Source organism: Triticum aestivum, chromosome 2B (assembly GCF_018294505.1).
Source record: "Triticum aestivum cultivar Chinese Spring chromosome 2B, IWGSC CS RefSeq v2.1, whole genome shotgun sequence".
Classification (NCBI taxonomy): Eukaryota; Viridiplantae; Streptophyta; class Magnoliopsida; order Poales; family Poaceae; genus Triticum; species Triticum aestivum.
In genome coordinates this window covers 291,515,464-291,528,353 of record NC_057798.1, presented here as the reverse complement: position 1 = coordinate 291,528,353, position 12,890 = coordinate 291,515,464, and the positions used below count along the sequence as shown (strand labels likewise).

Below are 12,890 nucleotides of genomic sequence, written 5' to 3'. Positions count from 1 at the left end.
GCCTAGAGTGGACGACCTCGGGGCGGCAGTGACCGCGGGCCGCGACACTACGCCCCAAAGGGGCAACACAACGGCGGCGCGTAGGTCTGTGCAACCGCAGGGTGAACTACGGGGCGGCAGCAAGGACCGCGTGCCACGCTCGCTACGGCCCGAAGGGACGACCCAGCGGTAGCGCAAGGGTTGGTGCAGCCACGGGGACGCCCTGGAGCGGACTGCCTCGGGATGGCGGTGACTGCGGGCCGCAGCACTACGGCCCGAAAGGGCGACGCAGCGGCAATACACGGGTTGGTGCAGCCACGGAAAGAACCATGGGACGGCGATGCTACAGGCCAAAGGGACGACACAGCTGCAGCTCGTTGCTCAATCGATGAAGAGACGTGTAAACTTTGACGTTGATCTTCACTAAATCCTGCGGAGAGGTGCATTGGATGATCAGACCGGACGACATGCATCTGGCGAACGAACAGGCCAGGAGAGCAATCGGACAAGGGCACGAGATTTGCAAGAAGGCTAAGTTGATGCGTGACAACAGGGGAAGCCTCCACCTGCACATATGCATCACGTATGAGCTGCCAACATAGCATGTACAAGTACATAGCGTGCCTGGGACGCGGCCACGCAAGCAGTATGGATCAATCTGTACCGGGCACTCGAGTAATCCCACGTCCGCATGTGGTGCGGTACTAGCCGCCGATCGCACGGCGTACACGCGAGTCAGCACAGGACCGATCGGGCCGCCGCCGCGCGCTCGCGCACATGTGTGAAGCCAGAGGCATCATCTAGCCGGAGACGATGAACATGTTGATCAAGTAGACATGCGCCATAGAGGATGAATATATTATGCATGTATATTGTGTCGTAGACCCACCTTCTAGTTTTCCTATATAGTTGAGGTTGTGGCCCTCATCTTATACATCATAGAAAACATATAGTTTTCTTAATGACGAGGGATCACCCTTGGATTTCTGTTATCATAAATAGGTGTCCTATAGGAGATACAAAGTATATAGCGTTTTTTTTTAGTTTTCGCTTTGTGTCTTTCATTTTCAGTTGGTCTATTAGTGTAGTACTTATTGAACTTCTTTTGGAAAGGAGGCCTGTAAAAAGATGGCACCATACATCTCAGTGCCATTGAGTTTTTGCTTGGGTAATTAAAATTCAGTATACATAGAGTATTTTCTGTTTTTCGCCACTGAAATCCATGGTACTAAGCTATTTGCTTAATCTATTAACATCTGACATACTTCATAGGTTAGGCAAATGCAACCTATGCCTCGGCTAATTGATATATTAAACCTCCCTACCATAATCAGAACTGGCATGATGCAGAACTCACATTGTGTAACCTGTTACAAAGGGGGGGATATAATTTTGTTATTTTGTACATTTTGTTCTTTGGTTTTGATCTGAAGAACCAAGCAGCACCTAGCTTTTCATCGATCTCTCTGTCATTGTTCATTATCTAGAACCATGCATGATATTGCATCTGGGCACTTAAATCTCGGTTTTAGTTCCGTAGGTTGTGCATATCCGAGATGGAAATCATCTTGCTCTATCATTTGGTGGGCTCAATCCCAGCAGCAATTTTTTTGTTGCTCTATTATGGGGCTATTTTGATTGATACCAGACGCTAGATTATTGAATCACTACTTTAGACATGCACTTTGTGCCATTTTGTGGTAATGACTAAATATGTCTTGTTTGCCATACTTTTGGTATATATATGTTGCCTTGCCCTTTGGCAATGCTATGTTTTGGTGTAAATTTATTGTCCTGGTCTAATCCATTCTGAGCAATCAGTTTATTTCCCTTTGGATGTGGAGCAACACTGGATGTGGAGCTGCGCCGGAGCAGCGGAGCGGTGGATCTGCGGCGGCGCCGTCGTCCTCACGTTGTCATCATCCTCACGAATCCACGCTTGGTAGGGTCTCTCTTCTCCTGACTCAGTACTTGCAGTATCTTGGAGCATCTTGGAGACTTGCAGTATCATCTTGGAGTAGTTAGAGTATTCCAAAAAGACAGTGGTTAGTGGAGGAAGAGTTTCTTCAACATATTCCATCTCAAGATTTAAGTGCAGTACTCCTTGCTATAATTATTGCAGTGTTGCTATAGTTTTGTTAAGTACAGTACTCCTTGCAGTAAATATTCAGAGAAGGTGTTAATTTTGCACATGAAGCTATTGTTAATGGGTTAGCTGATCTGGTGTACTGTTATTCAGAGAAGATGTACTGTTAATTACAGTATTCAGAGCACTGTTAATTCTGGACTAGCTTGTTTCTGTTAATGGAGTAGTTATTCAGAGAAGGTGATCTGGTGCAGTAGCTTGATCTGGTGCAGAAGTTTGATCTGGTGTAGTGATTTTTCAGAGCAGTAGCTGATCTGGTGCAGTACTTATTCAAAAACTTGATATGCTGCAGCTTCTCTTCTCTTCTCTTCTTAACAGTAGCAGTGCAGCTCTAGAGGAGTACTCCATTAACAGCAGCAGTGAAGCTTCTCTTCTCTGCTTACAAGATTAGTATTCCAGTACTTTCAGTAGTTGAGCTAGCTCTTCTATTCTCTGAATACAGTAGCCGAGGTACAAAAAAATTGGGAGTACAGTATGCTGGAGTAATATGCTGGGAGTACAAATAATTTTGGCCTAATGTATGGAGTACTCTAGAAGTAGTTCTGAGGTACTTTTTTGAGTTAGAGATTTGTCAATCCATGCATATGTTACATATTTTTGCATCTTAGGTTGTATATTTCAGATGCTGGAACTGAGAGAGCACTTCAATGTCGCTGCTAATGTTGGGTGCTACTTTGGTATGCCTCTTTTTCTCGTGTTCCTTTGTTAGTTTTTTTGCTTATATAATGCTCCCTTTTATTCCGTTAGCAGGAATTTCAACTAGGATATGAACACAAGAAGGCTTGAGCAAAACACTCTTGTGTTGCTCAAGGGCTTGGTTAATGAGTGCGAAAATAAGAGGTGTGGGAAATTAATTGTGAGGAGGCTAGCTTTATGTTTTTTAAGTCTGCTGCATATGTGTGAATTTTTTCCTTGCTACCCATGCTGTCAGAGAAATCTCTAGCTATTCTTTCAGATTGTATGACCTGCTTCCATTTCTTCTCTATGCACAAATTACTTCTCATCATTGATGGGTAGCTGCCTTGCTTATATATGGATATGTTTCCTTTGTAGTGAATTTGCAGAAGTTGCTAAACTCTGAGAGCATCCGCCGGGTGCTTTGTTTCTTCTTTCTCGCGAGATCCCGGCCATGGTGAGCTCCCCCTCCCTCCCCTCCCACCCCCGCTCCTCCTCCCAAAGTTGCCGGTCACATAAACACTTATTCTCTTTGTGCTTACTGTTTTACAGATGTTGAGGTTTGACCCTGAATACTTGGGTCTAGGTAGCTGGCGATTGTTATGCCCGTGGTGACAGTGAGCAGCATTGGTCAACAAGGTTTCAATAGTTGTGCTTGTGCAAGACGTGTTGCAGGTGTACTCCAATCCTCCCCACTTAGATGTTTCACGAGCAATTTAAGAACTGATAACTCCATTCGTTACTTAATCCATACATGAACCGAGCTGTTTTATTGTAAGCTCTGTGCAGTTTTTCCTGGGCAAATATGTTATAGTAAGCATGTATGCATCTGACTTCCTGATCTTATTTCGACTATATACATCATTTTTTTGTTTCTTCAGCTGGAGTTTTTTAGTATATAACTAAGTAATAAACAGTACAGAAATAAGCGGTTCTCCTCTTTCATATGCATGTTTAGGAACCATATTGACCTGTTTCATATGTTGTGGGCTAAGTTTTTTTTCATCAATGGCACCTATGGTATGGACTTTGTTTCACTAACAACACTCCTTGCTTTTTTTTTTGCTTCAACAATTTTGATTCGTTTTTAAGGTTTATGACAAAGTGGAGATGAAGGACTCCCGACGATGAATGCATGACGCTGAGGTGATAACTGTTGGTTCTCTTGAATGTTATATTGTTTTTCCCCTTGAAGATATTGCACATAATTTAAATGGGAAAACACCTTGCGGCTTGGATGTTTATAGTGAGGTGTCAAGAAATCTAGCTTCTAGATTATTATATACATGTTTCCTATTTTATTTTGTTTGCGTAACACAATAGGCAAGGAATCTTTTAGTTCTTTGCATCAACGTGTCTGTACCATGTACTCTCTCAGTGCAAAATTACTCGTCCAAAAAATGAATGTATCTAGATGTATTTTAGTTCTAGATACATTCATTTTTGTGAGAAATAATTCTAAACGGAGGGAGTATTTGATTTCGGTAGATACACTGCCCTGGGAGTACAAAGAATTTCAATAGAGGTTCTCTTCTCTTCTCCTCTAGAGCTTCTCTTATCTTCATTTCTCTGTTGGAGTAGCTGTTGAGCACTAGCAGTAATTAAAATTTCTCTTCACTTCTCATCTTGCTTCATTAAACTCTCTCTTCTCTTCTTGCTTCATTAAACTCTCTCTCTCTCTCTCTCTCTCTCTCTCTCTCTCTCTCTCTCTCTCTCTCTCTCTCTCTCCTTTTCAGTTAACTCAAACATGCATTCTCTTCTCTGAACTGTTTGTTATGTAAAACTGCTGATGATGAACTGTGCTGCTATGTCAAACTGCTGGTACTACTGCATTACTATTTCTGCTGATGTACTCAATTACTACTGCTGGAGTATGTCAAATTGCTACTGTGCTACTCAATTACTCAAGTGATCAATTGATTGACAGGAGAAGGAGCAGCCGCCATGGAGTACTCCAGGAGCAGGTCATGCCCAAAGGGACCACGCCCAGGAGATGGTCGTGGATCAAACTGCTGCGCCATGGGGCTGGTGCTTGTGATGTGCGACGAGGAGAAGCAAAGATCTGGGAACGCATGAATGATGGATGCGCGAAGGATGAGCGCTTGGGACCTGGATAATGGATGTGTGGATGATGGATTCGCCTGGGGCCTGGGAGCGATGGAGGATGGGTGCCTGGGAGCGATGAGGAGAAGCAATTTGAAATAGCAGGATCAACGGAGGAAGATGACGATGGGGATAGCGATTCAAAACAGGGGTAGCGATGTAAATTCCTTCGTTTTCATCTAGCCAGAACGTTTTCGTCAATGACATATATTTTGGAACGGAGGGAGTAGTTTCATGCCGGTATTGAGAACCATTGTGTCTCGCTCCTATCACAATTGAATATTTCTCCGTAATTGTATTGTTATCATATATGAATACACATGATAAACCTGGATTACTATCGACTAAGCATTCCTTGCTTGATCAAAAAGTTTGGACCGGCACCCTCGCGCCAAGGCACGATCCGGATCTACTCTCTCTGTTCCTAAATATTTGTTTTTTTAGAGATTTCAACAAATGACTATATATGGAGCAAAATGAGTGAAACTACACTCTAAAATATGTCTATATATATCCGTATGTGGTAGTCTATTTCAAATTTGTAAAAAGGCAAATATTTAGGAACGGAGGGAGTAGTAGACTAGGATGGAATCGATTTGCATGATCCCGTGAGGATCCATGCATGCTAATGCATTCTCTTGCAGAGTGCGTGGTTCCCCAACGCCGGGAGCAGCGGCTTCGCGGCCGGAGGTGGCCGCCCTTCCCGCCGAGATCAACGCAGTCTCAGACCGAGTCACGTACTGGCCGAAGGGTCTGCGCCATGGGCAACCGCCGATCTCGCGCAGTAACCGCCGCGCCAAGTCACCCAGCCGCACCGCCGCGCGTGCACGACGAGCGACTGAAGTGACCCGTGCGTCGCGCTGCTAGAGGACTAGATCGCAAGTCACGCTTGCGCGTCAGGAGTCGACGAAGCGATGTCGTCATGCACGCTAGGAATTGCCCCTCCAGCTTCTGCGGACTGGAGCACCGGGACATCCACTGCGTCCTGCGTGATTCGGTCGCCCTCGGAAAACCCAGCCGGAGGCCGTCGCCCCGCTGCACGCTGGCCACCATCGGAAGTACGGGTCCCATGGTTGTCGTGCAATCCGTGATTAGTTATTTGTTAGCAAGAAAGAAGGAAATTCAAACCAGGCTAGTGTTCTTCTGATTGATTTCTTGGATGAATGCATGTCGGCGCGTCGTTGCCGCCGCGACTGAAGTTGCCTTCTTCGCCGGCCGAGCATGGCGGATCAGAGAAAAACACAACGGATCAGATTCTTATTTCTTAATCACAAGAAGACAACAAATTTCCATTTGCCGATTGATTTCCTGATGCATGCGATGCATGCATGTCTTTGCTGTCGTAGTTCTGCCACAGCCGGCCTCGCTGCCGTCACTCCGCGCACTGTCGCGTTGGATGAAGCCGGACCGCGACTCGCTCCGCTCGACGGAGTACGCAGAGAACCGCACCAGGATGCCGCAGTCGCGGCCGCTGCTTCCCCTCGCGCGCCATCGTTGCTTGAGAACCGGGCATCTCGGTAACCGCTGTCTCCCTAATGGCCTTTTTCCTCTCAGCGGAGAGCAAAGGGCTGATAACGTGTTTCGAGTAGAGAAGGAGAGACCATAGACAAAGATGTAAAGTGAACAGTTGTTTTCATTGATAATGACATTACACATATATATAGCTTTCGAAGGGGTGTGTCCGAAAGGGACACGAGACAACCGCCTCGATTAAAAAAAGTAGGGATTAATAGAATTAATTAAATCCTAACAGTTTCACTCTCTTTTCTACCGTGATGACATGTCCAATTTTTATTTTATCTGCAAAGTGGAAGACAAGCTATTTCCAATCTGAGCAGCCACCTTAACATCTGTAACAGCAAGGATTAATAGCCTTGTTTGTTTTCGTTTGTCATCATTGGTGAACACTCTGCAGTGATCCTAGTAACTCCCCAGTCTCTTTTTGCATAGTCTGGATTGCTTACCGCATGTGTCACGTGGTGTAACTTCCCAGTCTCTGATTTTGTGTTGAATTGCCTTTTGTGGATTGTTTCGGCATCCGTTTGAGTGTTTCTGTGCCGCCCACCACAACCCTGCAATCTTCTATATCTAAATAGCTAGTCCCACTAACAATTTTAAAGCACATACAGCTATGCTGCCTCATCATCCCAATTGCAAACATGTGTGTCCTTCATACCCAATTTTCCTCTTCCACACTTTTGCCAGGTTTTTTAATAAACTCCCTAACGGTAATTGGGTGTACATATGGTGTTTTCAAAGCTATGCAATATATTACTAATTCAAATATTCATCTTCATACAATCAAATATCAATTTAGATATATGGCAGCCAATTTCTGCGGCAACACATGGGGTTTCACCTAGTTCCTTTAATTTTCCAGCCTCATTTTCTACATATTTAAGCTTTGGAAATGATAAAATCCAAAAGTGCTGAGAGCCAAGCCTAGCCTCAAGGATGGCATGTCATCCTGGATAGACAACATTTGAATAATTATTGTAATTTTTTATTTTAAACTTTCTGTAAACATTTCCACTCTGGTTGTTCCCCCAACAACCATTGTACCCAGCACCTTTTTTATTTTATATAATGAAAGCCCTACTGTTTTATGGTCAAAAAAAATCCAAACATTAGATTTTTTACGAAAAGTTTTTTATGGGAATTTTAGTTGACACAAGGATGGACAAGTTTAGTTGGCAAGCACGGCAATTTCGTGTTGAAAGCCAAACTGAGGGTGGATTTGTCATGCTTACCTACTAAACTTGTCATGGTAACAAATAATTGCCACAAAAAATATTCAATTTGTCATGGTCAAATCCCAAACCGTCGGTGTCGTTAAGCTTATCAGCTCAGGGTCAACTATCAAGGTTCCGGCAGAAAATGGGAAATTTGAGGTGCAGGTGACGACACGACCAAAATATGTTAGGCCACTATCAGCTAGCATGTGATAGACGGAAGATAAGACGTCGCACAGGCTGTAGCTGAGACTAGCTGAAACGCAGAGACAAAAGGCAATACGATGTCATATTCAAAACTAGAGAAATTAGATTTAGCAAGGCTGTAGTGGCGTCGTCAGACTTTCGCTTAACATTCAAAATTACAGAAATTAGCTTTAGCTAGGCTCTAGTTGCGTCAGTTTGATTTGTACCATTGGCTACTCCCTCCCTTCGGAATTACTCGTCACAAAAAAGATGTATCTACAACTAAAATACATCTAGATACATTCATTTCTTGGACGAGTAATTCCGAATGGAGGGAGTAGTTTCGAAGGCCTTCGGGTCAGAGAGCAAAAAAAAACCAAACCAAACTGAGCGAACACCTTAGGTCACCAAACTTTTCAGAACCATAATCTTTACAGTGCGAAGTCACCCATATGCCCTTCGTGCTACTAAATAAATGCGGCAGTAAATCATCTCTTTGTAACATCTCATACCAAAAACAAGCGTTTTCTCAACAGAGACTCGCTTCATGGGAAGCACCCTAATTGATGCTCCTAAACTCCGGTGACAAAATGTCTCAAGAACAGCATCGGCACTTCTGCGAGCAGGGACCATAGGTGTGATACTTCAGTCAAACTACGCCATTGGTTGTCGCCTCCTGAAATATAAGATTATAACCAAGTTAATCATAATTTGATCCTTGTATGTAAGTTCTAATAACATGGAAAAGCATCTTTCCTAGTACTTATAAATGCTGAAGTTGGTGGTGAATTCGCATGTGGGCCTACCAGGCTTCACAATAAACAAATACACTCCTCCCCACAACCTTCCAAGAGACATAAATAATTGTACTTTGCTCACATGTGAGACTAACACAAAAAAACAAATACCAGACCCATGGCCTTGTGCCGCAATCAACTTACTAATGAATACCCTGGTAGGATTTAAATTTGCATATGATGTCTCACTAAAAATCTTGCAAAGGACCTACTACGGTCACATAAAATTCTACGACGCCTACCACTCCTTGTCGTACTTTTGCTTTATTTTAATCGTCAATCATGTACACTATCATCTTTTGACCGTCTCCTAAACCAGTGGCTTAACGCTTCGTTTTCTATGACTACGCATGGGCATTGTGCTAGTAGGCAATACAAACTGAGTGGAGCGAGTCCACATTCAGTTATCCAAAATGGATGGTTTCGCTAGAAAATATAATTATTAATAGTCCATAGACTGCATAGCTTTTTTCATAGTGTCAAAAAATGATCTTAAAGTTTGTGACGGAGGGAGTATAATTTAGTTATTACTAGCCAAAATAGCAAGATACTAATGAAGAACAGATGCAAAAATTCCCAAGTGACCTCTGATAAAATACCTTTTTGGTCGGATGCGGTCCTCCTCAAAATCCATTATTCCTCCAGATTCAGAGAGAAAGTCGTCATGCCCCCGTAAGTCATTGTCTGCCTGCTTACATTGTTCAACTTCTGCTATCAAGTAAGAAAATGGTCCGGCAATTCCACTATTTAATAAAATTAGTTGCTACCATATGAACATTCAACAGTTGATAACTAAAATCAGAAAGCGAACAACTTTAGGTAAAAAATACAGCAGAATGAATAGTAGGAACTATAAATAGCTATAGAATACTTCATAGCTATAGAAAAAAGGCAAATATTTTATATCTACTAAAAACTATAAATAGTAGGAACTTTCAATTTTATCCAACTGACCTTGACTGACTTCTTGGCTTCTTCCACTCTGTCTTCAAATTCTTTCTGGTGCTTCTTGTTCAATTCACTTGTTGTATCAGCCCACTTGATTTTCTCCTGAATGTGGTGTAATAAATTATCTGATGTTCCCAACCTGTGAAATGTACACAATTGGATCATAATGGTAACAATATACTTCTGTCGAGCCCCCTTGCGATAGAGTCACTTCATAATGCACAGTGGAGATAAAACCAATATTTTAACTTCTTTAGTTTATTATTGAAATGTCGGTTGTAGAAAAACAACATGCACACATGTCACAACAGCCAACTGACAAAAGCTTATCTCCTTCATAAAATATAAGGAGATTCAGACATAGCAGAGAGAAAAAAAAAACATGCCTAGACATGCTATCCACTACAGTTTCAGAACAGAACTGAAAATTACACTAACCAAATAATAGTTATTCAAAACAATATGAAAAGATTCACATTTCTTGAACAGATGGAGATGAACTTGTCGAAACATATAAATACACACCAGTCAGACAAGGTCTCAATCATGTTGGTTAGCTGATCAGGTGTGAGGTCCCTTCCAGCTGCAAATTGTACCTGAAATGCAAGGAAACAAATAATAAGGGAATATCGCTAGAAAGATGAAGAACAAATTCATCAATGATGTAACATATATAGGCTCCATATGTCTTTACTTCAAAGCACCGCCGCAGTTGGTCCAACTTGCCTCTGACAATACCCTAGTGAAACATGCAAAATGTTACAAAATTGAAGCAAATTAACTAAATGTTTTGGAAATCAAGAAACACAGTATTAATCCTAAAGGGTAAAGACAAAACCACACAGCGAAGACATATCACAATCTAAATCTCACAAATATAGTAAATACTCCCTCTGTCCCAATCTAAAGAGCCATTTCTCATCCTTCAACTTCATTAGCAAGAAACGGAGGGAGTAGCAGCTAAATGATAAATAATAATTTCAAAAGAGCCATTTCTTGCTAATGAAGTTGAAGGATGAGAATATATAGAATGCAAGTGTGTAATAAAAGAGAACACAAGGACTCACTGAGTACATGCACTCGTTGATGAGGAAATCTTCAAGTTCTCTCACATTGGAAACGTCTAGCTCTTGCATGAGCTGATCATATGGAAGTACCTAAGTAAGGAATGAGAAAAAAGAAGTGTGTTTACGATTACCTGGCGTGAAACATAGCTCATATCAGAAGAAAAAGAATTACTGCCTACTCCCTCCGTTTTTAGATATTTCAATACAGACTACATACGGGTGTATATAGACATATTTTAGAGTGTAGATTCACTCATTTTGCTCCGTACGTAGTCCATATTGGAATCTCTAAAAAGTCTTATATTTAGGAACAGAGGGAGTATATACGTTTAATCAAGCTAAAAAGATAAAGATAGGCCCAGAAATTTTGTAACCCTTGATTACACAAACATAATGAAGTTCCTGCAGCCATCGTTTATCAATTTATAAAGGAAAAATACCAGTAAACCTTGCAGACTTGGCTCCCAAACATACAGAAATACACAAACCATTTACAACTAGAGAACTAAGAGGCACTGGAAGATGCAAGAAATCCAGACAACAAATACGCCGTCCTAAAACAACAGGCAGCACTGGAACTACTGCTCACATGATTACATGCGAGTTTATCAAGCTTCATTCTGTGTCCAAAGAAAGGGGAGCAACACAGAAATGCTAGGCATGTTAGACAAGATAGCTAGAATTTATACCTTGGTTGACTCAGCCAAAGTTAGCACGCTGAGTTGCTTCAGCTTCCGGGCTTGATCAGGCAACAATGCAGGGAGGGCGCTAGAATTACCTACAGATGAAGAGTAATTACTCAAGCAATACATTTTCATATTTTCGTATGTTGCAGGGCATACTAATGGTGATGATAGAGGAAACAAAGTTCTAGCAATCAAAGACATGCTAAACTAAGTCAGATGCCCGAAGGCAGTTAGGAATTCATGCCAGCAACAATTTCACCCAGAAAAGGGTGACTGCTGCATAAAAAGGCAAATTGATTACCAGAGCTGGAGCTCTACTTTTAAGCACATCAAAACAAAATTTGGAAAATTATCTGCAAAGGACACAACACAGGAACAGGTGGCTATTTGTATTAATTCAACTGAGCATCAAAGCGTAAACATCAACCCTTAATTAGATGAGTAAAATTATGTAGATTTAACGTTCCCAGCAAAGTTGCCCTGTTATGCGCTCATTAGGGTTTCAGGGCAAATGGCTAAATTAATAGTGTACTACACAAACACATGACAGATCAGATAATGAGTCACAAAGCACAAAATACAACAAACTGGAATAAACAAAACACCGCCTACATATCAAATCAAAAGGGCAATGTATCATGTGTGCACATCAGGCGAAGGGAGATATCTTACTCTTGTAGTCCTTGAGGGTGCCGTAGGCGAAGAGGCGGAGCAGGTCCAGCGACGAGGCGTACTGCGTGCCCGTTAGCTGCACCAGAGGAGCCACACCACGGAACAATAGATCGAATCAGAAACCCCATCGGTGGGAACTGAAAACCCTAACACCTAACACCGCGTCGGCGCATAGAGGGGCAGAGCAAGCAGCAGATACCTTGGAGAGGGCTGGAAGGGTGAGGAGCTCGGAGAAGGCAAAGAGCGCCGGGTGGGAGGTGGCCTCGAGCACGAGCGCCGCCAGCTGAGGAGCCGAGGAGAGCGCCGCCGCCTGCGCCGAGAACTGCTCGATCAGCTCCGCCTGCCTCCGCTCCGCGTCCATCGCCATCTCAACCGGCGACGGGAGGTGCTGGTAGGGTTAGGGTTCGGGGGATCTCTGTCTCTCCTGCTAGTCCTGCGGTTTTGCTTTCGGTTCGCCTCCCTGTGGCTTCTCGTGTAGTTTTTGGCTTCCGGTGGGGTTTTGTTTGGATTTTTGTTTCGGGATGGAGTCGACTCGGTGCCGGTGGTGTCCGCCAGGTTGCCGCGTACTTTGCGTGGGTCGCTTGCGTTGAGATTAGTTGTATTTATTTATTGATTGATTTTTTTTAGAGAGAACGTCGGCCTTTGTTGATTAAGCAATAAACTTACATAGAGTCTCCCGAATGCAATCCGGAGCAGAACGAAAAATACAAAGACTAGAAAAGTTCAAATTAGATATAGCTAGGATATGAGCTAAAACATTACAATGCCGACGAACGTGCTGAAAGCGAGCAGAAGAGAGCCCGTTAGCATGATCTTCACCTCCGAGAGAACGGATCCCACCACCGAGCGATCTGTGGAGGAAGACGAGAGACGCTGCATCACCGAGAGGCAATCAATGT

The 12,890-nt window shown here is 42.9% G+C and overlaps 1 protein-coding gene across 3 annotated transcripts; it reads right to left on the bottom strand.

Moving 5' to 3' along the window:
• Nucleotides 1-8,194: 8,194 nt before the first annotated feature.
• LOC123044766 (COP9 signalosome complex subunit 7) lies at nucleotides 8,195-12,502 on the bottom strand. Of its 3 annotated transcripts, none has more exons than XM_044467656.1 (9): nucleotides 12,191-12,502; nucleotides 11,992-12,067; nucleotides 11,323-11,411; nucleotides 10,634-10,723; nucleotides 10,261-10,305; nucleotides 10,092-10,162; nucleotides 9,573-9,705; nucleotides 9,218-9,326; nucleotides 8,195-8,497 (listed from the first exon to the last, which is right to left on the bottom strand). In XM_044467656.1, the coding sequence occupies exons 1-8, from the start codon at nucleotides 12,356-12,358 to the stop codon at nucleotides 9,252-9,254; spliced, it is 747 nt and encodes a 248-aa protein (XP_044323591.1). In that variant the 5' UTR covers nucleotides 12,359-12,502; the 3' UTR covers nucleotides 8,195-8,497; nucleotides 9,218-9,251. The 3 variants fall into 3 exon arrangements, with proteins under 3 accessions (XP_044323591.1, XP_044323592.1, XP_044323590.1); XM_044467657.1 differs by having other exon boundaries at nucleotides 9,218-9,323; XM_044467655.1 differs by having other exon boundaries at nucleotides 9,218-9,306.
• Nucleotides 12,503-12,890: the final 388 nt, after the last annotated feature.

What these genes read in the sequence shown, in the direction of transcription:
- LOC123044766 (XM_044467655.1), bottom strand. Translation starts at nt 12,358, where the DNA reads ATGGCGATGGACGCGGAGCGGAGGCAGGCGGAGCTGATCGAGCAGTTC. An exon ending in CCCTTCCAGCCCTCTCCAAG is followed by an intron (nt 12,068 to 12,190) that starts GTATCTGCTGCT and finishes CCTCTGGTGCAG; the next exon opens with CTAACGGGCACGCAGTACGC. An exon ending in CACCCTCAAGGACTACAAGA is followed by an intron (nt 11,412 to 11,991) that starts GTAAGATATCTC and finishes CTTCATCTGTAG; the next exon opens with GTAATTCTAGCGCCCTCCCT.